We start from the raw sequence: 24667 nt of genomic DNA, 5'->3' as shown, positions 1-24667 counted from the left end.
TTGTTAGTTTGACTCATTATTATATTCATTATTTTGCAATTTATCGTTCTTTTTCAGATTTTGCTCTTGTTCTGAAGCATAAATATACATAGAACGATGAAGTGAAACTAGACACAGTGCGAGAATACGAAACTACGATAAATAGGTAACTTACGCCAGCTTTACTTCATCAGGGTTCAAGGTCGGAAAACACCTTCCTGTCTGAAGTATCAACTTTGTCCAAAGTTTACATGTTATCTTCAATCTAACTGTCACCAATGGCTATCGGTGGACGGCTGATGTTGGGGGTCGTTATCTATGGGCTGCTGATAAGTCTGGCAGATGGAGAAATACACCGGGCAAAGACATCATCTCATAAAAGCGGGGGACGAGGTAGTCGAGACATAGACGTGGCAATTTTAGCAGACGATATGTTTGGTTCTGAAGGGTTGGATACTTGGATTTATGCGATTTTAGCTTCTATACTTGTCGGACTAAGTGGTATTTTCCCACTTCTTGTCATTCCCATCGAAGCTGGTCCGGCGTTAAAACATGGAGGTAAGTAGCTTTTATTATACTGAATTCATGGGCCGCCATGCCATGCTCAGATTCTCCATACGGCAGACAGCCCTGTAAATATAAACATACGGCATCCTGCCTCTGATGCCTGAAGCCAGTGGAGCCACGTTTGGTGGGGGTAAGAGATTAGAGAATTAAATGTTTTGTTTATACTGGACTGACACGTGTACAAATTGTTTATTGACATTTTAAAAACTCACTTAAATAACCATATGGTTAGCCAATCATTGGGGTACCCAACAGAGAAGTATAAAATGATCATGTCATATTGGTATCTGAAAATAGTATACCTATTCCGAGATGTATATACCTGATTTTTCCCGCCATATTACGATACAGGACCCAATAATGTTAAAAAATAGCCCATTCATACATTTGTCAACCTCTGGACCCTCCTTAAATGGATTTGTCCCTCTGCAAACTCTTTTTGGAGAGGGATAAAAGTATGTGAAGAAAAATAGCATTTATTTCCTCAGTTCCATGATGTGGTGAATAATAATAAATAAATAAATAATAATCTTTATTTAACGTCGTGTACAATTGTCAACAACAAACGCTCTGTAGAGCTTTTATTATGATGCCGCTAAGGGAACAAATGGTGTTTTCGTGGTGGAGGAAAACCCACGGGGGGAAAACCTGACCGTGCCATCGGAGGGATAATAACTAACCCTATCAGACATCACTCTCTTTTTTCCACCACCACTGGGGATCATACCGAAATTCTTGGGAGAGTGAGTGGTCTGAAGCTCACGCTTGATAGCACACAGTAGTACAATGACTGCGCGTTAGCGATCATGGCTACCATGGCAGGTCTAAAAAAAAATTAACACAGTTTCTTTTGAAAAGTTCACTCAGTTTACAGTTTATTTTATTCTGTAAGCAAAAAGTTACAGCTTATTGGTTAAGTACAAAATGTATGTAACAAAGATGGCATAAATAAAGTAAATACATACAATCTTATAAGGCCATACATACTTATCCTGACCTGTTCACTCAACAGCCAGGGTCTATAAAGATAATCAGAGGTTTAATTAGCCTGGTTAAGGCCAGGTTTGACTGATTTTCACACCTCTTTGTATTAAAAGGTGTTATAAAATGTTATTTGTACTATTGTTTGCATCTTTTTGGTTTTAAAATTGGGCATTTCCCTTTAAGAAGGATTATTGTCTCCTAAATGTGTGTGTAGGGGGGGGGGGGTTAACCTGTTGAAGGGGGGAGGGTATGTCAGACCAGAATAATAAAATTGTGGACCATACATGGTCCAATGCCTTCATAGAGATAAGTATTCAAAGGGACAGTCCCACACAGAGGGGTATATTTGACCTATTTATGCAGTAAAAATATTTTTTTAATCAAGCTAATACAGTCACAGGGTTTTAAGTTACATAAATATTATCCAGATATAGAATCTACAGTATAAATATAGCTTATACATCTTTATTGCTCACTTTGATTGGGCATTTATTTGTGGCTTTTATGTATGAATTTAACTCTGTACAAAACTGATAGTCTTGGAATTTAAAATTAATACATACCTTACTACAATAGGTTCATGTGAAATAGATTTCTTATAGACCTACTGACATTTTGATAGACTAGATATTGAACAAGAAAATTTGGCATTTGTTTGTGACTTTTATGTATTTCATTAAATGTGAAACTGAACTCTGTACATATATGCAAAAAGTTTCTTGTGAATACATAATATTGTTAAAAGAAGCCCAGGACAATTTTTGAAGCAAACTTAGAATAAAATAAACAATTTTAGGAGACAATCTTGAACAATTTGGCAATTAACAAAGTCAAACTAACAGCTGATACAAACATATTCTGACATCTTATGCAAAATGTACATAAAATTTAAAATACAAAAAAAAAAAAACATACACTTGTACTCAATAGAGTACTTATAATCCTTTAATCTAATTCCGTGATAGCATGTTATGTTTACAGCTCAGTTCTTTATCTACAATGTGAGTGAAACTTAACAAAAACAATGTGCTCTCAATATTAATGAAAATACATAAGAGTGTTCAATTAATTAATTGTAAAAACATAACTGATACAGCCTTTGAATTTCGAATAAATACATACCATACTACAATAGATTTATGTGAAATAGATTTCTTATAGACCTTCTGAAATTTTGATAGACTAGATAGTGAACAAGAAAATTAAGCTTAAATATATAGTTCTTCTTAAGATTAAAATATAGAAATATGTAATAATAACGAAAGATACACATTTTATTTAACCCTTTTTTCTGGCCTCACTACTATGTTTATCTTTGAATTAAAAGGAAATAAGTTCATTGGCAATAGGATCTCTAAAGTAAGTAACTTTCCATTCTAAAGACCTACAGTATTTTCATGGTATTGTCTGGGTCTACTGTTCAGTTTGAACACTGCTGTTATGATTTATGAAATTTGTATGTCTTTGATTGTCCCGTTTACAGCAAGGTATTGTGTTATTTTATAATTAACCTCACACACACTGTACCAGAAATCAAGTCCATGATTAACCTACCCCTGATGTAGGCGGAAGTACATTAATTACATACTGGTATTCACTGAGCCTGCTGGTAATACCGTAACAGAAAATATTGTAGCACAACCATGCTTTGGTGGTGTTGTGCTACAAGTCTTCAAGAGTTATTTCTCTTGTATTGCTATATGAATACAGCATCTGAAACTTGGATAGCAAAATAAAAGCATTCCTTTTATATGACACATTTATTTATTTTGATATAAGTACTTGCTTTGTATTGGTCCTGATAAAAGTAACTTCTTTTAAAGTATAAACATTTTATTGAAATAATTAATTATGATTAGTGAAAGCATTACAATATATTATCATATTAAGGCTTTCACCATCCTAATTCCTGTGGTCAAATATGTAATTTGAACTCTGGTCTTTCCATGCTTTTTGTCAATTTGACATTTCACATCAGTGGCATGTGTGATTGCTAACACTTCAGAGCTGTGTGACAGTAAAATTAGATAGAATATCACATTGGAGTAAATGTACTAGCTTGGACCAACTAATATAATGATGACTGTTTGACATAATAAAGATGATACTCCTCCGCCCAGATTCAAACAAATGTTACAGCTTCAGGTAAATAGAAGCTGTCAGTTTTCTTGATTTATTTTGGTACTAGTATTTTGTATTGATTTTCTTTCCACTTTTTATTTGTTGTTTTAAATCTAGCTAAAATGGCCGTATCAGACACAGCCAGAATCATATTTCAAGTTTTTCATGATGCTAACAAAACACAAATATAGTTTTCTTTATTGACACCTAACACTTTTTTACAGATTAATTAGCTGTTTATGTAACATACATTATTTCAGACTGAAAAACATAAATTGATATGAAAAGAGATTTGACAGGGATGTGATTCTTCCTCTTTTCAGAGGTTTTCCCCTTTTCCCTATTTTTCCAATGGTTTTATTATATCTTAAAACATTCAGAATTTAAAAGTTTCTAATTTTAAGGGTGCAATTTTTTAATCCCTTTTCACTTTTTATTTCCTCCTTTTTACCCCCAATAAAAATAATACCATTTTTATTTGTATTTTAAAAAGTCAAAATAGTTTAGGGTTTACATACACATCCTTCCTCATTGGTCATCAATGACAAATCAGTCATATTTGAAATACCCCATTAATGTATTATATTTTAAGAAAGACAGAAATTCACAGTGTCATAAAACAAATTAAATTACATTATATTTATAGAAAAAGGTATAATCCTAATTATTTAAATCTTGACAGTGGGAAGTAGCTTGTGCCATGTAAACTAGTATGAATTTAGATACATCACACAAGTCAACAAAGAAGTGATCATTTAATATCTGTGAAATCTTTCTGTTTTCTGGTTCTGTTTGAGCACCTCATATTTAAGTATATACTTACTGGCCTAAATTAGAGGTTTTTGTTTGAACACCTCATATAATTTAAGTATCTACTTACTGGCCTAAATTAGAGGTTTTTGTTTTAGCAACTTATATTTGACTATCTACTGGCTTGAATTAGATGTTTACATTAGTTATATCCAAGTATCTTCTGGCCTTAATTTGATGATTTTGTGTGAGCATCTAATATTATACTGGCATAAAAATTGTTGTTCAGGACGGTAAAGCAAATGGAAGATGTAGGTGTTCAGGATAGATTAATGTTTATGATCTTTGAAAATAAATATATATATATTGTTTTTGTCTACCTTCATTATTAACTATGTTATATAGAAATTTCAGATATTCTTACTCTATTTATTAGTCATGTTTGAAGTCTTGTTTGAAGTGGCGTGTATGAGCTATGACTGCCTGGCAACACTAGTATTGAATCAGTAGATGTTGTGTTCATTCCTCTACATTGTACAGCTCCCACAAAGCTTCCTCTGCCACCCACCCACACACTTCACACATAACTTACAAAAGTACCTTTTCACACTCATAAATACTGATATGACGCATGGCAAGTACTTTAGAATGCATTCCAAAAATAAGTGTTCTTTCTGCGAAGTTTGTATACAAAATAGATTGCCTCCCTTGACACAGATTTGGCATGCTGTACTGCACATTTCATCAGTAATCAATCTTTGCTAAGCTGTGATCCCTTCCTGACCGGTTATCAAGTATCCAGCTAAAATCTCTCAGTTAGTTTCCCCCAACAAGAAATTCAGAATATTTACAGCTGTACACACATGTATTACACAGTAATTATAAGTGCAAAATAGTTAAAGGTTCGTATTAGCCAAATTGACATTAAGTGATAGCATTTGTAATATGCAACATTTTTTTTTATTTTTATTTCTTTATCTTTTGTGCGCAGATTTGTATCTACCGTCTTTTATTTTACTTATGAAATCATTGCACAATTTGTGAAGAAAATTTCTAAAGAAACTGACAGCTTCTGCTGGTTTGTCACGATACAGATCACAAAGCTTTTGACATGCAGTAATTTGATAAAAAAAGAAACTTATTAATGTCATTCCAAATAATATTTTCATATACTTTTTTATAAAACAAACTTTTGAATCAAGTGACATTATGATATGCTGATCATGATTTTCAACAAAGAGATTGTATTATTACTATAAATTGTAATAAGATAGTACTACTTATATTGTATATTTTAAGTGTTATAGTAATGTCGAGGTATATGAAGCAGTATAGGTGACGACTTTGGTTGATAAAATTTACCCTGTGTCAATATATGACTACCTCAGTGTTATCCCTGATCAAGGAGGTTGTGCTATCTTGTTAATCAAATAAACTATAGGTAAAACATGCATGAAATAGTGATTATGTGTGAAGAAAGATAAAATCATTGAAATCATTTCAGTTAGTTCTGTTAACTGACAAATGAAGTAAACGGTACATTTTGCATTCATTAGATATTATATGAGTGATGTGATGGGGTATTTAATTTTACAAGTCAATTTACACTTGAAGGCTTGTAGTTTATAGGGTTTGGAGTCAGAAGTGAGAGGCCCATGTAGAGAAAGGGTTACTTGAGTTTGAAGTGAAAATTATGAATTACGAGTGAGAGAAATGAAAGTGTACTGGTAAGCTAAACTAAAGTGAGGCAGACAAAGGTCAGTTAGGAGCGTAAGTTAGCAAGGTTAGTGGTGTGAGATTGGTACCATGAGGAACACTCAGGCTGAGATTAAGGTCATAGGAGTGTATTGATAAACGGAAATAGGAAGTACATCCCTAGTTGAAAATCCAATGTAGGGAGACAGTATCACAATTTCCGCATATTCTAATGTTTAATATTAAACTGATGAATATTGTATGTTTATTATTGACAGAACAGTGTGTACATGTTCTCTCAGTATTGAAGTATTACAAAGTAATCCAGGCATTTATTCGGGGTTTTTTTTATCAATGAGTCACATGTGTCCATTGTTCTGTACTTCAGGAAACCGACTACCTATTTCACTACTGTGAAGTTTTTCAAGAACGATAACTCTTACATGCAATTACTATATGTATATGGTTTTATTATAAAATGTTAATTTTTAATCGTTTATAGATACTTAGCTTTACACAATTTCAGCATTTATTAAATTGATATACATTAATGCGATACTAATCTATGTCAGTATCATTTTCTTTACTTCAAAGCAATATAACTATAAAATTTGAAGAAATTCTATTGAGAAATTGTCACACAATCCTATTACCTTAAGTAGAAGTGTCAGAGTGCATTATAGCATATATAGAGGGATGTTGGAAAATGTTTGAAGTGAGGATAAGGGTTAAGAAAAAGGATTAGCGATGAAAATAGTAGAGGAAGGGGTCTCTGAAGATTAGGAATGAAAGTAATGTGTGAGAAAGAGTTTTAGGTTTGAGAGCGAGGGTTAACAGTAAGGGGAGAGGCTACAGGTCAGGTATGAGTGAGGTTAGACATGGAAATAAGGGTTAGGGATGAGTTAGGAATAGGGGGTAAGAATGAGGGCTAGTCTGAATGAGGAATAGGTGATAAGAGTGCGAGTAATGGTTCGATGTTAGAATGATGATTAGGGATGACAATGAGTTTTAGATTAGAGAGTGAGGGTTAAGGGAGAGGGGAGAGGATAAGGTTAGGAATGACTGAGGTTAGGTGAGAATGAGGGTTAAGTATAAGAATGAGTTCTAGGTTTGAGAGTGATGGTTAATGGTAATGGAGAGGGAAGAGGATAAGGTTAGGAATGACTGAGGTTAGGTGAGAGTGAGGGTTAGGTATAAGAATGAGTTCTAGGTTTGAGAGTGAGGGTTAATGGTAATGGAGAGGGGAGAGGATAAGGTTAGGAATGACTGAGGTTAGGTGAGAATGAGGGTTAGGTATAAGAATGAGTTCTAGGTTTGAGAGTGAGGGTTAATGGTAATGGAGAGGGGAGAGGATAAGGTTAGGAATGACTGAGGTTAGGTGAGAATGAGGGTTAGGTATAAGAATGAGTTCTAGGTTTGAGAGTGAGGGTTAATGGTAATGGAGAGGGGAGAGGATAAGGTTAGGAATGACTGAGGTTAGGTGAGAATGAGGGTTAGGTATAAGAATGAGTTCTAGGTTTGAGAGTGAGGGTTAATGGTAATGGAGAGGGGAGAGGATAAGGTTAGGAATGACTGAGGTTAGGTGAGAATGAGGGTTAGGTATAAGAATGAGTTCTAGGTTTGAGAGTGAGGGTTAATGGTAATGGAGAGGGGAGAGGATAAGGTTAGGAATGACTGAGGTTAGGTGAGAATGAGGGTTAGGTATAAGAATGAGTTCTAGGTTTGAGAGTGAGGGTTAATGGTAATGGAGAGGGGAGAGGATAAGGTTAGGAATGACTGAGGTTAGGTGAGAATGAGGGTTAGGTATAAGAATGAGTTCTAGGTTTGAGAGTGAGGGTTAATGGTAATGGAGAGGGGAGAGGATAAGGTTAGGAATGACTGAGGTTAGGTGAGAATGAGAGTTAGGTATAAGAATGAGTTCTAGGTTTGAGAGTGAGGGTTAATGGTGATGGAGAGGGGAGAGGATAATCATAAGGTTAGGAATGACTGAGGTTAGGTGAGAATGAGGGTTAGGTATAAGAATGAGTTCTAGGTTTGAGAGTTAAGGTTAATGGTGATGGAGAGGGGAGAGATTAAGGTTAGGAATGACTGAGGTTAAGCATGAAAATGAGAGTTAGGGGTGAGTTATAGTTAGGGGTTGAAAGTGAGTCTAGAGATAAAGGTTAAAGAGTGGGGTTTTAGGGAGGAGATGCAGGTCAAGGATAAAATAAGGTAATGGATAAGAATGAGGGCTAGAGATGTGTGTGATGATTAATGTATGGATGCAGGGGTTGGATTAAGAAAGAGAGTAATAAAGTGGTACTATCTCCTATGAGATAAGGTAGAAATGAGGATGTAAGACTGGTACCAATTGTATTAGTAATGAGATGAGGTAACATATGTTGGATGATGTGTGTGGGGCTGGCATAGGATCAAAATAGACTTTTAAATATATTTACTGTGTGTTTGTCATTCATTCAAGAGAACTTTCAACAAAATTGTTATCAACAATATTTCATATGTTGACCCAAATTATAGTGCTCCTTGCATGATTGCCCTTTGGTGAGTTACCTCTGTACTAGCGTTCTTTGTAGCTGTACTATGTCTTAGTCTAATTTTATCTTAAACTCAACAAAAACAATGAGATATTGAGTCCTTGCCTGTCCTATGGTAGAACATCTCAGTAAATTTCATGTTCTTGTCAGATTTATGTATATTGTGGAACCAGGATATCTCTATAGGTGGCCATTGGCTAAAGTTATAAAAGACACTAATTTGTCATGGTAGTCGGTTTAGTCCTATCAGCTAAATTTACAAATATCAGAGAACATAATACATTTAAGTATACATAAATATAAAATGTTGTTGTCCTGTCAACATACATAAACAGTCCCCCTGATGAACCTCTAAAGAGGTGAAAGCGCTAGGGAGACACTAAGAAATTCTTTGTTTTTGTTTTTTTATAAATATGTACATGTAAATATATATATTTAAACCAGTTAATTTTTTTGTGCATTCTTATTGTTGAGAGTGCTGCTAAATGACCTATTTGGTATTCAGAATTTGTGATCAAAGAAAAATGAATTGTTTGTTGTTACATTTTATAGTATTGTATCATGAGAAAGAGAAATGCAACGGCCAGAACAGGAATCAAAATCGGGACCCTCGGAACTCTTAGACGGAGGCCCTGACCAATTGAGTTAACTGGTCGCTTGCAATTGACCCAGTCCAGTTCCACTACAAAATTATGAATATTTCTTAAGGCATATTAATATATGGCTGCATGAATATGCAATTTATTGTAAATATGCGTCAGATTGTCTTTAAAGAAAAGAGCAAAAAAATATAAATATAATTTAGAAATTTTGAATAATCATGAAATAAGTGATTACTACCAGTAATTGACCTATACCTACTTCACCAGGGGAATAGTATATACGAACTGGTATGGTAACACTGATGAACAGTGACACAGGTGTGTATTACATGCATGTATTACGTGCACCTGGACTATGTGTATGACATATATTGTAATTTGTATTTGTGTACTGAGTGTAGGGAGAGGTTGGCCAGTTTACCAACAGGTCATTTTGAGGTCAGTAACCTCTCATGTACAGGTACACATGCATGTCTGGTACAAATATGCTATTGAGAGGTTCAGAGGTCAGTCAGATCATACTGATGAGGCTCATGATGAGGACAAGGCTATATAACATATATCACACTATTGATACAATATCCGATGATGAGGCTCTTATTAAGGACAAAGCTAAATCTATTGATGGGGCTCCTGTTGAGGACAAGACTATATCTAGTGATGGGGCTCCTGTTGAGGACAAGTCTATATCTATTGATGGGGCTCCTGTTGAGGACAAGACTTTATCTATTGATGGAGCTCCTGTTGAGGACAAAACCATATCTATGGATGGGGCTCCTGTTGAGGACAAGACTATATCTATGGAATGGGGCTCCTGTTGAGGACAAGACTATATCTATTGATGGGGCTCCTGTTGAGGACAAGACTTTATCTATTGATGGAGCTCCTGTTGAGGACAAAACTATATCTATTGATGGGGCTCCTTTTGAGGACAAGACTATATCTATTAATGAGGCTCCTGTTGAGGACATGACTATATATCTATTGATGGGGCTCCTGTTGAGGACAAGACTATATCTAGTGATGGGGCTCCTGTTGAGGACAAGTCTATATCTATTGATGGGGCTTCTGTTGAGGACAAGACTTTATCTATTGATGGAGCTCCTGTTGAGGACAAAACCATATCTAGGGATGGGGCTCCTGTTGAGGACAACACTATATCTATGGAATGGGGCTCCTGTTGAGGACAAGACTATATCTATTGATGGGGCTTCTGTTGAGGACAAGACTTTATCTATTGATGGAGCTCCTGTTGAGGACAAAACCATATCTAGGGATGGGGCTCCTGTTGAGGACAACACTATATCTATGGAATGGGGCTCCTGTTGAGGACAAGACTATATCTAGTGATGGGGCTCCTGTTGAGGACAAGTCTCTATCTATTGATGGGGCTCCTGTTGAGGACAAGACTTTATCTATTGATGGGGCTCCTGTTGAGGACAAGTCTATATCTATTGATGGGGCTTCTGTTGAGGACAAGACTTTATCTATTGATGGAGCTCCTGTTGAGGACAAAACCATATCTAGGGATGGGGCTCCTGTTGAGGACAACACTATATCTATGGAATGGGGCTCCTGTTGAGGACGAGACTATATCTATTAATGAGGCTCCTGTTGAGGACAAGACTATATCTATGGATTGGGCTCCTGTTGAACACAAGGATGTATATGACACAGGGTAGATAAATATCCAATGATGAGGCTCCTGTAACGGACAAAGATGTTTGTCACCTTTCTAATTGGTAACTTTCTTTCTGATTGGATATCTTGCCAGGGTCTATATTTCTATAGACCCCGCTCTGCTGAGGTCTATAAAAGCATGTGCGAGGGGAGACAGCTCACACTAGAATCTCTCTGCATAACGACAAAGATGGTGTCCGACACACTCAAGCTCTCAGGGTTTGTCAATCACTCACAGGATGAAATAACCTACAAGCAATCTTAAACGACAGCAAATTCAACGAAACAAGCAATGAGGGGCCGCTAGGGTGCTTATTACAAAGATGGTTGTGTATTGTCCGCAATATTGCCGAAAAGGTGTCCGGTAGGGGTTATTTCGGTAGCAGCAAGGTACAATTTTTCAGAAAAAAAGTAACAAAAGATTGTCAGGGTGACAAATTCGTTATCTCTGGGTTAGGAGGGGTCTTACCCTTTGGTCTATAAAGATATATCATAACTAATAATATAACACAGGGTAGATAAATATCAGATGATGAGGCTCATGTTGAGGACAAAGCTATATATTTTACAGGGTAGATAAATATCTTATGATAAGGCTCATGTTGATGATAAGTCTATATATAATATGTATCACAGGTATGATAAGTTCCTGTGATTTATAAAGGCATTAAATCTGTAAATAATTAGTCTTCAACATAGCAAAAATAAAGTGTCTGTGGACTTTCGCAATGGCATTGCATCTGACCATCTGACAGCCATTGGCCTTGTTTCTTGGCCAGTAATTGTATACCTTGCTGGGTGGAGAGCTCTCAACTTTATTTAAATATATAACATTGACCTACATTCACAATCTCAGTTGTGATTATGTAAAAATTGTCAAACAAATTCTTATAAGGAACATAAGTCCAGGAAAATATTTGTCATGTAGCTTGCTGGGGTAAAGGGCTATCAGGTTTGTTCTGACTAATGACACAGAGTCTGACATATACATTCAAGGCCAGAGGGGTGAATACCTAACAATCTCCAAATGACTCCTTATGAATAACAAGCCAAAACTTAATGGGATTTGATGTGTAGGTTATGAGATAAAATACTGTCCAAATAAATGACCTTGATCTACATTTCAGGCCACAAGGATCATGTCAGTGAAAAAGGGTACAGATGTTCCTGTCATATACACTGACCAGGTGTTGTTATTGTAATTGTTTGATTATATAAGAAATCTGAGATCTGGCCGTCAGGGTTTCAAACTAGTGGAATATTTTCATTTCTTGTTGCTTCATATAGAAACAGATGATTGTTAAGACCCTGTGGGCCTCTTGTTATTATACAACCTGACAGACTGAGGATGTCAATGCATAAATTGTAACATTAACTCTTTAGGTGGTTCAGTTTAGAGGTCTTGACCTATATAGTGTTATTAGATTCATTAAAGAAGTCTTATCACTTCTAACAGAAAACCTTTCGCATTTAGCATTTCTGCAACTGCCAACCAGCAAGAATTTGATTGAAATAACATCATATTTTTGTGTTCAAACAGCAATAACACTCCTTGTGAAACAATATAAAAACTCTAATAACTTACTTCTTAGATATGACACAAATCTCAATTCAAATTCTACTTTGATCCATTACATATTGCTACAAAAGGATAAAAAATTAAGGAAAATTCTCTATATAAAATCAAATCAAATTTGTTTCAATGCCATTGTGACAAGCATGCTAAAGAAACCTACCGCTATGTATGGTGACACATCCCTATAAAAGCTCTCATGAGACTTGAGCTTGCTTGACATCCTGAAACGTTGGAAGAAAATCCACAGGACTGGTATTCCCTTGTGAATGACACAATAGCTATTAACTAGATGGCGTCTAGGATCTCACACTGTGCTGTAGGTACTTTTTACACAGATTCCTAACCACTTGTATTCTGTGTAGGAAAGTCTACAAAATGCTGAAAATGATGGCAGTAAAGTAGAATTGTCTGGGGAGCACCTCTAGTGGTAGCCCCAGCTGGTCACCAGGATCCTATACTTTCCCCTGTAGTCTGTGAGATCCGGCTAAAGTAATTGGTTACTAAGGCCAACAGTTACAATGCCAGAGTTTTACCTAGGGTGATGATCTATAACTCTGCCAATTAATGTCCATGTCCATATCGACTCATATCTTCCTTCCTGCTATTCCCCATTTAGGACAATCACTGCATCCTTGTGAACGTGTATTACTGAGGTCACAGACAATAGACGTTACTGTGAGAAACAAGACTCTATACACTTGTCAATTTCTGATAGGCTGATTGTGTCACTCACAGCTGTGTTTCTACTCAGGGTATTTTGGAAGGTACAACCCCCTGTAGACAGTAAAGGATAGAAAGGTATAAAGTGGTACAAGTATATGTATACACTATAGCTTGATATAAAGTTCAACTCCCTTGTCAGTACGTTGAAGTACAAATGCCTGTCAACAGTACTATAGCTAGAGGTAAGTGCAAACTTCAGTCAACAGTAGGAGTAAATGTATAGCTAGTAGGTACGCACAGACTCCCGTCATACAAACTCTTGTCAACAGTAGTATAAAGCAAAGTATATATACAAACTCCTTTCGACAGTTGATATAGCACAGCACTGGTATACAACCACCTTCCTTCCTTCCTCTATTATACTAATTCTTTCCTGCAATAGTTGGCAATGTTGAGAAGGCCCAGCATCAGCTACATACAAATGTACATGTGTCTTTTTTCTGGTAGGCTTATCTGTCCCTGCAGGTTAACTTATGTCAATAATAACTGTCATCATAGATCTGTGCTGGAGTTCATATATTGAACTGGAGCTTTACAAACTAATCACAGTTAAAATAAGTCTTCATCTACTCAGGTAGGAATTTAGCCTTGGATGTTTTAAGTTTTATGACAGCTCTGCACCATCGTCAAGTATATACCTGGAGTATATACGTCAAGTATATACGTCAAGTATATACCGGTATTCTGCCAATATGTTCACCTCTGTTAGAACAGTTATCCTAATCATCAGACACAGTCTTGTGTACTTATCCCTAGACTCAACACACTGTATATAGGCCTGCTGGTACTCTCTGGTTCCTTGTCCTTCTGTGTAATGTCAAACTTTTATGGCCGATAGTTATATGGACCATTAAAAACTGATGCCAATAAATTCTACTTCAGTAACATCCATTTGTCATTGAACCAAAGCTGGCTCCTGACTTTTCTGTAATCCTGGTTCATCAAAAAGTATATAGAATACAGAATTCTGCATAATACACTTCAATGTCTAGGGTTGAGTCTGTTTCTGTTTTTTTGACAATGTTCAGATTTCAGAGTGTAACGAACCTAATCTGTTAGGTGATGTTCTCACCAATAACCAGCCACAAAGATGTACAAGCACTTGTCAAACCTAAAGTTTGGCACTTCAACAGAGTTCCTGTGTATGTGGTACGGAGGCTGGTACTAGACCAGGTCCACACACCATCAAAGTGTGCCTTTCAGGTCCTGCTGAGCTGATTATGGCAGTGATCTATGGGGAGTATAGTCTTCAACTAATTAACTACCAGAACAGTCATAAATCCACACAATCTGCGTATCATAAAATACCTGCTGTAACAAAGACTCATAAAACTACCCCTATAGACTTGTGCTAGCTAGGGCTGTGTTATATATAACAATGTGTATCCCGATTCCAGTAACAAGGCCTGTATCAAAACACACGTAAATGATGTGATAAAGTAACCAGCATATTGTTTGTTCACATATGCATACAACAGGACATATAAACTTGATCGCTTTAAAGTTAACAAAAATAATTGCAACCGTCATATGCTTCAGGTCTTATTGCACACACTTTCTGCACAAGTCATCAATTGTGTTTTGTTGAGTATTATAGTTGAGATTCTATGGGTGTGTGTTGTATATAGAAGGTTTCTCGGTCTACAAACGTGTAGGATATTCTGTTCAGTACTGACAGTTGTACGTAGAGTTAGTTATCGAACTGATGACCATAGCTTTCATCTGCATCCTATAGCATGATCATCATCAGGTTGTTATTTCGTGATATCATATAGATGACTGTACAAACACAATATTGTTATGGGTAACAGCTGTGCAAATTAAAATATGATTTTCTTAATATGAAAATAGCCTAGGTGAACTTTAATAACATGCATAATATGGCACTTTTAGTGTAATGACAAAAAAACACAAAAAAATGAATTTGGAATATGATATACATTTATTAATTAAAGGTGAATATACGTTTGTGAATAAAATATGTAAATATTTGCTGTAGAATATTGATTTCAATTCTGCGGTGGCAGATGTGAGATGAAATTACAATTAGTTAGAAAATCAATCATCTTCGTGCATTCATAAGATATACATGTTCATGTGGATAAACATGTATATAACTGACAATTAATAAAACGGTGTTGATTAAAGTGTTAGCCGTATTTACAGCTGTGCCAAAAATTAATACTGTAGACCCTGGCAAGAGAGATCCTCCTTCCTGCATATGACTTTAGGATCCCTGTACCACTGCACTGTGAGTTTTCGTATACATATATACCATTAACTCCCCTTAACTCATTCATCCCTGAAGACACATTTGAACTCTTCCAATTCAAAGGTTGGAATAGTTCATTATGAAACTTCAGGGGTGAATGAGTTCATTTCATTTCATTTCTGAGATAAAAGTAGCCCAGTTGGGCCAGTACACTTTTGTTGGCCAGAAAGCTCTGAGGTTAGAGGTAGTATAACAATCTAAAGTCTAGGGTTACTGGTAAGAATCCCAGTCTAACCCCATTGAATTTGACTTTTTGTTTATCTCATGTTTATTATTTTTTCATAAAAGACCTTCAATATATGGTTCTGTGTTAAGAAATGATCTATCAAAGCTGTTATCATGCCAGAAAAAACCAGTTCCCAATACACAGTGACAGATTCTGCCAGTGGTACGGGGATCCTAAAACAGTATACATATATCTGTGTGGTTGTAATTGAAAGACTACCCTACGGATGTCATTCAATTAGTGAAATAGTGGTGACCTGCAATGGGGTACCCCTGAACAAATATGGCAAAGCTGTAAACCTGTCTCGATGAATAACTTGTCCTGCATATCAACAGAGTCTCCTTCAAGATACAACTTCTTCCAAAACTACAGAAAAACCTGTCTTTGTAGTCCTCATTCTGACTATAATTATTACAATAATACCAGTCTTGAGATACAACTCTCCTCATCAGTAATTTCAACAGTGGATATATTATGACTGCACTGACATAGTGATGATTACACAATGGAAGAATTTGTCTTGAGAATTTCACCCTCCTGCCAACAATTAATTCATTGCATTAGTGAAACGGGGTAGGACAGCTGCAAAGATGGACTACTCGAGTACTCGGAGATTTTAAGCATGTTGTTCCAAATATAAATTAGCATAAAATGGATGCTGTGAAATATTCTACAGACGTCATAATTATGAGATTCTTTGATTAACGATGCAATGATGTAACGTCCAGGGTGTTAGCTACTAGTGGGCAACCAAAATGTTTAACCATCTGCTAGCAGGTTTATCCACTGATTCAGGAGTGTGGAACCTATATTTGTGTATTAGGGCAGAAATGTAGTGTTATGAAATACATACCTTAATATGAATTACAAGTAGACTATAACTACAATGTTATTGTATGAATCAGTTAATGTTTACATTGTGCTTGTATTAATCAATAAAGTGCCACTAGAATGAACAGTATCGTTGTGGTTAGAAGATAGGATGACTAGGTTACCTTTCTGTATCTGTAGTCATAAAAGTCCATGTCTGACTATGTAAGTACACCAGCTGCCAGCTGTACAGGAGGAAGGTGTAGAGTATAAGCAGTGAGACACACCTGGCAGTCACAATGTTCCGCTACAGAGGCTGCTCCAGTACATGTTATAACCTGTATGAGCAGTCTCCCTAGCTTTTACAGGTAAAGCCCAGGTAAAAATCTAACTGATCTGTTTTATTATTAATGCATGAGTCTGTCAGAGTTCTTCTATTACTTTGTCACCGTCATCACTTCTGCTTTCATTACTTGTTACTGATATACACCTGTCAGTTACAGGTCGTACTTCCGTGTGCATGCCCTCTGGTGTCCTTCTGTTAATCTATTAACCTTCCTGCCTTTATTATACTCATGGTTTTCCTAATAGAAACATCTTGATGAAAGTAGATAAAAATAAGCATGTATTCCAAACAAATAACAAATTAGCATTTCAAAATTTTATCAGAATTTTTAGCAGGGTTGTGGCCCTTTGTTTATTTTTTTGCCACCTGCGTCCTTAAATTTGTCTAGAGCAAAATTTTCGGGTCATTCCATTTGCATTAACCAAATTTGTTTTACTGATGTATCTCGGGGAGGCAGTTGAATATTTAAATTGATGGCTTGTGCTCCTCCTTATTCAGAGTTATGTCCCTTTTTTATTTTTGATACCAAATTTTGTCTCAAACAGGGACAGACATCGGCAACACCACATTCCCCAACCCACGCCATACTCTAAGCAAGAAAAAATCCTTTGGTTGCTTCATCTTCTCTATAGAAAGGAGAATACTCTCCATTTAAAAAGAACTCCCAGTGGTGCAGTGGTAAATTTTACCTTAAATAAAGAAATGCAGTAGTGAGTACTTTCATGCCTCACAAAGAAATCTCAGCCCTTAGGGTATACAACAAATATCAACTCTCAAAATCTGGTTTTCAACAGGAACTAAATAGAAACAATATCTGTCTTCCACAACAGAAGATCAAAAAGTAGATAGCAGTAAAGACACATAACCAATCTTGTATCCATCTTCAACAGGAGACTTTGTATAGCAAAGACACAAAACAAATCAAGAAATATAGCAGTAAAGACACACAAGTCTTACATCTGTCCCCAACAGGAGACGTTATGTAGCACACAGCATAAATCAGTTCCAATGGTTATTATTGTAATTAACTCGTAGATTGATGGAACAGAATCACAGATACAGAAGCCAGAACAGAATCACAGATACAGAAGCTGGAAACTAACAGGAAAGCTTTCATCTGCTTATTTCATTAACACCTGCTATACTGTAGGTAGGAACTGGAGCTAATGACAAAATACGATTAGGCTAAGTGAAGAGTCGTAAACCTGCACCTGATTGGTCGTTTGTGTGGCACTTGGTGCCTGAATACGGTACATGATCCTTCCCCTGCCCTCCCTGTCATTGGCAGCCTATGTTACAAAGAAATAGACAAGGCCAGAGCTGCTTCAACACCCCCCCATTATTCAGGGCAGGTGTTGACATCAGTAAACCTCTGCCTAAAACAACACATGGTATGGTGTCTGAAGAGAAGTTATGGGATTCTATTGCATTTCAAGAGGGATCATTAATTAAGCTTAACCTTAACTTACAGCAACTATTAGGGATTGGACTGATCATTTTTTTCAGTCGTTTCATCTTAGGAATTTTTGAAGGAGATACCTACAAATATTGTCTACAAGGAGACGTCATGGTGAATACATAGCTGAAAATTATAGTTTCCTGTTTAAAGGTGATATCGGTCTGTTTAAATGTGATATCGGTCAACTCCTCCTGGAGCCTGGCATTATAAGATATGTCATGAACAAACAAACACGCCATTTTATCTAAATATAAACACTGATTGGCGTGATAAATTTTAGAAAGATAGCTAAGGAATGCAGTGTAAGCTGAAGAGACAGTTGGTAAGGCCGTGACGTAACATTTTTGAAGGAGGTTTGGTGTGGAGATGTTTGCATGGGAGATATATAGTAGGGTGCAGTACTCACTGAAATTTGATGAACATGAGAATGGTCATCAAATGTTGGATCTAGTCCAGTCCTCATGACTTAAAGCACAGTAATCCTGAGTGGTCTCAACTTCTCCTCGAAAAAGTGAAATTATTTCACAACAATTGACTCACCAAGCATGTAATGAGTGCCTGATGTTTGTACTTAGGGAAGGTTACTGATCATTGAAGGGTAAAAAAAAGGTCATCTCCATGGTAATTGGCAAAACAAGACATTGTGTATATATTGAGCCCCATGTATTCCATGCATTGAGGAATAGGGGGTGGAACACAAGAGGGGAGGGGGTAGAATGAAGCTGAGGCAGACAGACAGCAATGCTAGCCAAATATAGGAAGTAGGCAGAAACCAGACACTCACTATTACCACATGGTGGTGCAGTAGGAGGAAAACCTGCAGGGCGGTACAGATAGGCTACCAGGTAATAGATTCATAAAGATATATTCCTCATCTGACAGGAAAACCTTTAAGTGTTTAGTTTCAATGTGACCAGAATAGTGCCAAGAAAGATTTACAGTATAATTAAATTTTCATTGATATTTTTGGGAAAAGTGTTTAAGGCAGGTTCTGATACAGACAGAGATGGAATCCAGCTGGGGTTCTGACCAGACTCTGGCTGCAGACTAGCCCATGATTTACACTGCTAATTGGATATATGTATATTAGTTTTAATTTGTGTGTATATATACACACAATGTATTAGATGTAATGAGATTATGTGTGTCTGTTAAAAGGGGGTGGGGGTTGGGACCAGATACCAGAGCCCTGCTGTTATGGCTTAGGCAACCTGGTAAATATGTACAACATGACAGATCTATGTGTGAATGTTTGTATATCTTCCCTTATAGCCTGCCAGGAATATTGAGGATAGCCGAGGACATACCTCTACTACCCTGTACTTCATGGCTCCTGACCATATCCTGAACTAATGAACAAAGGACCTACATTCTGTAACATGTTTTGGTTCCCAAAAGAGAAAACTTCAGTATCATTTCCCAACTTTGGGTTTAAAATTTCCCAGTTTATCAAGTGTTGATTTTAGTTGTACTAAACTGTAAAAATTAATTTGTGTTATCTATTTTCCTTGTGGTCATAGCAAAAAAATGGTTTTATAACTCAAATCAGGATAAAAATAACTTTGTGTGATTATGTCAAACTATTATTTATTACATCTTGACTAATGTTTATTCAAGATTAGATGTTTTGTTTCATTTACTGAAAGCTAATTAAATATTGGGTAGTTTTTATTTTTTTTGTAGAAATAAGCTAAAAGAAATTATATAAATATTAAACATAGACCTTGATTCATTATATGCTACTTCTTGGAAACATTCTGCAATAAAAGTTCAATAAAACTGTGTACAAGTGATGGTAAGGTTATACATGTATTATAATCCCTTGTGGAAGATAGCCTGTTAATGTCATTGGGGTGTCATTATTATTGAAACCCGAATAGTCCATCCACACGGTTGACCTATACTGCTACTGAATGTTGATAGTTTGTTTCAAGCATCTGTGGTTTGTGGGACTAATCCCTATTACACAGTACAAAATATTTCTATAGCCCCCTTGCCCAATTAGGCTATCAAGATGCCTGTCTATGATTGGCTGATTAGTCAGTGAAATCCCTCCCCAACTCCCTTGTACTCCCTTGTCTTTCAATTTATTTATTATACAAATTAAAGATGAATTAGGAATTTTAATAATTTCTTTCTTTCACAAGTTCTTACCCAGAGTTAGATCTAAGACTGGAGATTTTAGTGGCATATGCTAGATGATAATAAGATTTCTTTGCTGGTTTAAGACAACTGATAGACTAGTACTGTTTTACCAAATCAAGTTGCTGGGGAACTTCCTCTAATAATAAACAATTGTGCAAACAGAAACACAGGATAAGTGTTGTTTGTTACTGTAGGGGAACTGGACTGGGTCTGACTAATACGCATCTAAGTTTGCAACCCTAAGAAAAAACAGGATTTAAGGATCCCCGTCCCTCCGCCTAAAAATGTAATGAGGCATTGTTTGTTTTTTTGTACGGCATCGCTATTGCATAAAAAAATAATTTCCGAACAATAACCCATACCTTGCTCTCTTTTTTTCTTTTTTTTTTCAATGGAACAAAATGGAACAAAATATATTTTATTTTGATGCAACAATGGTATATTAGAAATACAACACATTAAAATTAATAACGATGTCAATATTAATGAACAAAAACACACAAAAAATGAGTAATTTTCTAACAATAATACTAAAACAAACAAAAATGCCCGTTACATGAATCAATAAAATTCCAAGTGCCAATGCAACACGTCTAGGACAACGAAAAGAAAATATAGGTGACAAAAAATAAATATCTTGCGGACTTGACAGACAACTCTTACATTTGTACCAATAATAATTCTAAATCCCAAAAAATCATGCAATTTACAACATACATTATAGCACTTTGTATATACGAATATAATACAGTAGGCATTACCAACCAATAAAATTACTTCAAATGTAATAACCAATATAAAACAATTTGCACATTGTGTATGAATAACATTATAACAAACAATGTACTTTACTGTTTCATAGCAAAAATGTCACAATGAACAACAATAACAAAGTTTCACATACTTTACACAACAATAATAAATTTCTACATAATGTACAAATAACATACTATGTTGATTGTGATATAAAAAATCACACTATAAATACCCTGGTACAACAATAATAAACTTTTACATCCTGAACAAAACAATAATAAACTTTCACATTACGGTATGTACAGATAACAACATACCATATTGTGATATAAAAAATATCACACTTTATAGCAATACTTATCTTAGTCATTATATACAGATAACAACATATATTGTGGTTAACAAATATCACAATATACAACAATGATAAACTTTTACATTATGTACAAATAACAACATACGATATTGTGGTATAAAAATATCACATTGTAAAAATAACACTGTTGTATGAAATATAAAAAATGAACTTGAAATATGGGCCTATTGGGCATATACATGTAATAACAAATATAGAATATAATCCTGACTATTGTGATGTATAAAATACTTCCCAGGCCAAAAGGTCTTTCCTGTTGGGTATTGCACAACCATAGCCTAGTACCGCATTTCTTACAACCTTTCTGGTCCTGGTATTCAGATAACTTGCAAGTTCTACCACTCGTCTACCCTTTGACCTGGTTAAAAAGTTATTGGCGTATTTGTGATCACTATTACTGGAAGGATCCTCATCGGACGTCGGTGTCGGCTCATCAGTAAAATTGCTAGTAAGCTTAGTAGGGGCCTTAGTATAAGCCAGTGTCTCTTCAATGTGTGAACAAGTGTCACTTTGTTGCGTCGCATAGTTGTGGTCTAGCAGTTGATATTGGACATCGTTGTTGTTATTATTGTCACTTAATGCGTTTAGTTTACATTTAAAACGGCAGATTTTACGTCGGGCTTGCATGTCGGCCATCACTGCCAGACGTTGTTTACATCGTTACGACAGCTTTTTTTGTCCACACTTTCGCAATTGGAGATTTTCAACACAAGGGACACAACTCTGTAGTTGAAACTTTATTCAAACAAAATCTATTTAAGGGAAGATAACAACATTGTCGAAATGTTATCAGGGGCAGGTGACTCTTTTAACACTGAAAAACGACAGTGGAATTCTTTAGTGTTTTGCTCTGGCTGGGACGGAGATCCTTAAGTCAGTATTTTATTTGTATGTTCCATTTTTTTATATTCTTAGTCTTATGGTACCAGTAATAATTCTAAATCCCAAAAAATCATGCAATTTACAACATACAGGTCAAAGGGCAGTCACTATAGTTAGTGTATAAACAGGTCAAAGGGCAGTTGCAACAGTTAGTGTATACACAGGTCAAAGGGTTGTCACTATAGTTAATGTATACAAAGGTCAAAGGGCAGTCACTATAGTTAGTTTATAAACAGGTCAAAGGGCATTTGCAATAGTTAGTGTATAAGCAGGTAAAAGGGCAGTCACTATACTTAATGTATACACAGGTCAAGGGGCAGTCACTATAGTTAATGTATATATACAGGTCAAAGGACAATTGCTATGGCTAATGTATAAATAGATTATAGTTCAGAGGGTATTTGCTATGGTTGATATTAAAGAATCAAAGGGCAGTTACTGTATGCACAGCTCAGATGGCAGTTGCTATAATTAGTGTATAAATGGGTCAAAGGGTAATTGCTATAGTTATAATGTATAAACAGTTCAGAAGGCAGTTGCTATACCTACTGAACCAGTATGAACAGGTCAGACAGAATGTGTTTACAAATTACAGAGGAATTGGTACAACAGAACTGGATGTCAGACAGTCAGTGTTGTGTTAACATAATGGCAGACAGGAAAGGAGGAATCGGTGTATTTAAAGTTCCAGAGGAACGAAGTGGAGCTGTTGGAGCCTGTGTTTTGAATACTAAGTGTGTTGAATTGATTTAAGGACCTTCTGTAATTGTACACTACATGCTCATCAATAGCAATCCGGCACTACAGGGTTAACCACATTTCCATTTCGTCTGAATTAATTTCTTTGAAGATACAAAAGTCAATGATTTCATTTGGGTATTGGTTTTAAAGTCTGCAAACATGAAGAGGAATCTTTTGTTTTGCTTGCCTTTGGCTATACATTGTATGTATATGAACATCGTTTATAGACATGCATTGCAGACATATGATGATTGCATTGCAGACAGCAAAAACTAGAAAACAGCCTATTGGATTTTATAGAGTGTTCAAAGACACTATAGACGATGAGTGACGTGCTGCAAGAGTCAATCAACAAAAGGCCTACGTTATAGGCGAGCTTTGGTTTGGTCAGGAGGCTTGTCAGCCTGACACGGCCAGAACTGGGAGCTCAGTCTAACAGACACTGTCGAGTGCCTTACCAATGGTACAAACCATATCCCCTATGTACAGTCATTTTAAGTTTATCATAGCAAATATCTTGTTAAAAAAAAATGCACACACAATTAGAAAGAATTTTATCAACAAACTCGGCCCAGTAAGCTTAGCAGACTTTAAACAGATAAGAGTATACAATAACCCGGAAGATTTTCCTCTCAATGTTCTTTGACACATGGTTTTCTGATGGCCATCAGGCATCTCGGAGGAATTGCTGTAAATTTTCCAGAATGGGATCTGTTACAAACACCTCACTACATTTCCTACTACAATATGTAAATAGACGATATAAAGTCTTGTAGACCTAGCTCTGATTTATCTTTCATGGAGACAGATATTGATCAACCCTATTGAGATGATTATCTAGAGTTGATAGAAGAGACATGGGAATATACATGGATTTGGTCAAAACGAAAACTAAATATTTTGTATACTAAATTACTTGATACTGTCTACAGTAATTTATCTTACTGAACATTTTACTCTTATCACCATCACATACAAGATGATACTAAATGTTTTGTGTCTAAGTTATTATTTTTAGATCAACTGGCCCAATGGACCAAGTGAGCTAACTGATATATCACTGCCCTCCTTACACTACCTCAGTGTCACTGCCGTCCATCCTCTGTTTACTTCTTTAAAATTATGTTGCTAACTTTACATCTTTCTGTCCTTCTTTGAAAAGTAATGTTAGTAGCATTATAATCACAATAACCAAGTATTTACATGTCATTTGCCATAGGTTTATGATAATTGGCAAAATATGACCTTGACTTACTGTCAGTAGCTTGCTGGTATGGAGTGCTAGACATTCACAATGAGAAATGGCTCAATTGATTTGTCTTATATCCAAGTTCAAAATTTTTAAAATACTTAAATGACATCTTCTGAAGAACAGAAAGGTCTAGAGTAATGATATTTAGCTAGTGACTTGACAATGTGACAGGGTTTTAATTTGTTAAAACA

At 35.9% G+C, this 24667-nt stretch overlaps 2 protein-coding genes across 5 annotated transcripts in view; one reads left to right on the top strand and one right to left on the bottom strand.

The window, feature by feature from the left end:
* Positions 1–18883, bottom strand: part of LOC110464571 (uncharacterized F-box/LRR-repeat protein C02F5.7-like) — a 71209-nt gene extending 52326 nt beyond the window's left edge. The window contains exon 1 of one of the 3 annotated variants that reach the window (XM_021519873.1): positions 18731–18883. In XM_021519873.1, coding sequence (XP_021375548.1) covers positions 18731–18787 — 57 coding nt within the window. In that variant the 5' untranslated portion in view covers positions 18788–18883. Of the gene's footprint in view, positions 1–12648; positions 12726–16704; positions 16750–18730 lie in introns of those variants that run through there. The other 2 variants (XM_021519878.1, XM_021519865.1) reach the window with 2 other exon arrangements.
* The window catches only part of LOC110464596 (zinc transporter ZIP13-like), a 33789-nt gene continuing 9143 nt past the window's right edge, over positions 22–24667 (top strand). The window contains exon 1 of one of the 2 annotated variants that reach the window (XM_021519894.1): positions 22–537. In XM_021519894.1, coding sequence (XP_021375569.1) covers positions 258–537 — 280 coding nt within the window. In that variant the 5' untranslated portion in view covers positions 22–257. Of the gene's footprint in view, positions 538–13338; positions 13394–24667 lie in introns of those variants that run through there. The other variant, XM_021519903.1, reaches the window with a different exon arrangement.

The sequence above is a fragment of the Mizuhopecten yessoensis genome, unplaced genomic scaffold, assembly GCF_002113885.1.
Source record: "Mizuhopecten yessoensis strain PY_sf001 unplaced genomic scaffold, ASM211388v2 scaffold1539, whole genome shotgun sequence".
NCBI lineage: Eukaryota > Metazoa > Mollusca > Bivalvia > Pectinida > Pectinidae > Mizuhopecten > Mizuhopecten yessoensis.
This window is presented reverse-complemented; position numbering and strand designations above follow the sequence as displayed.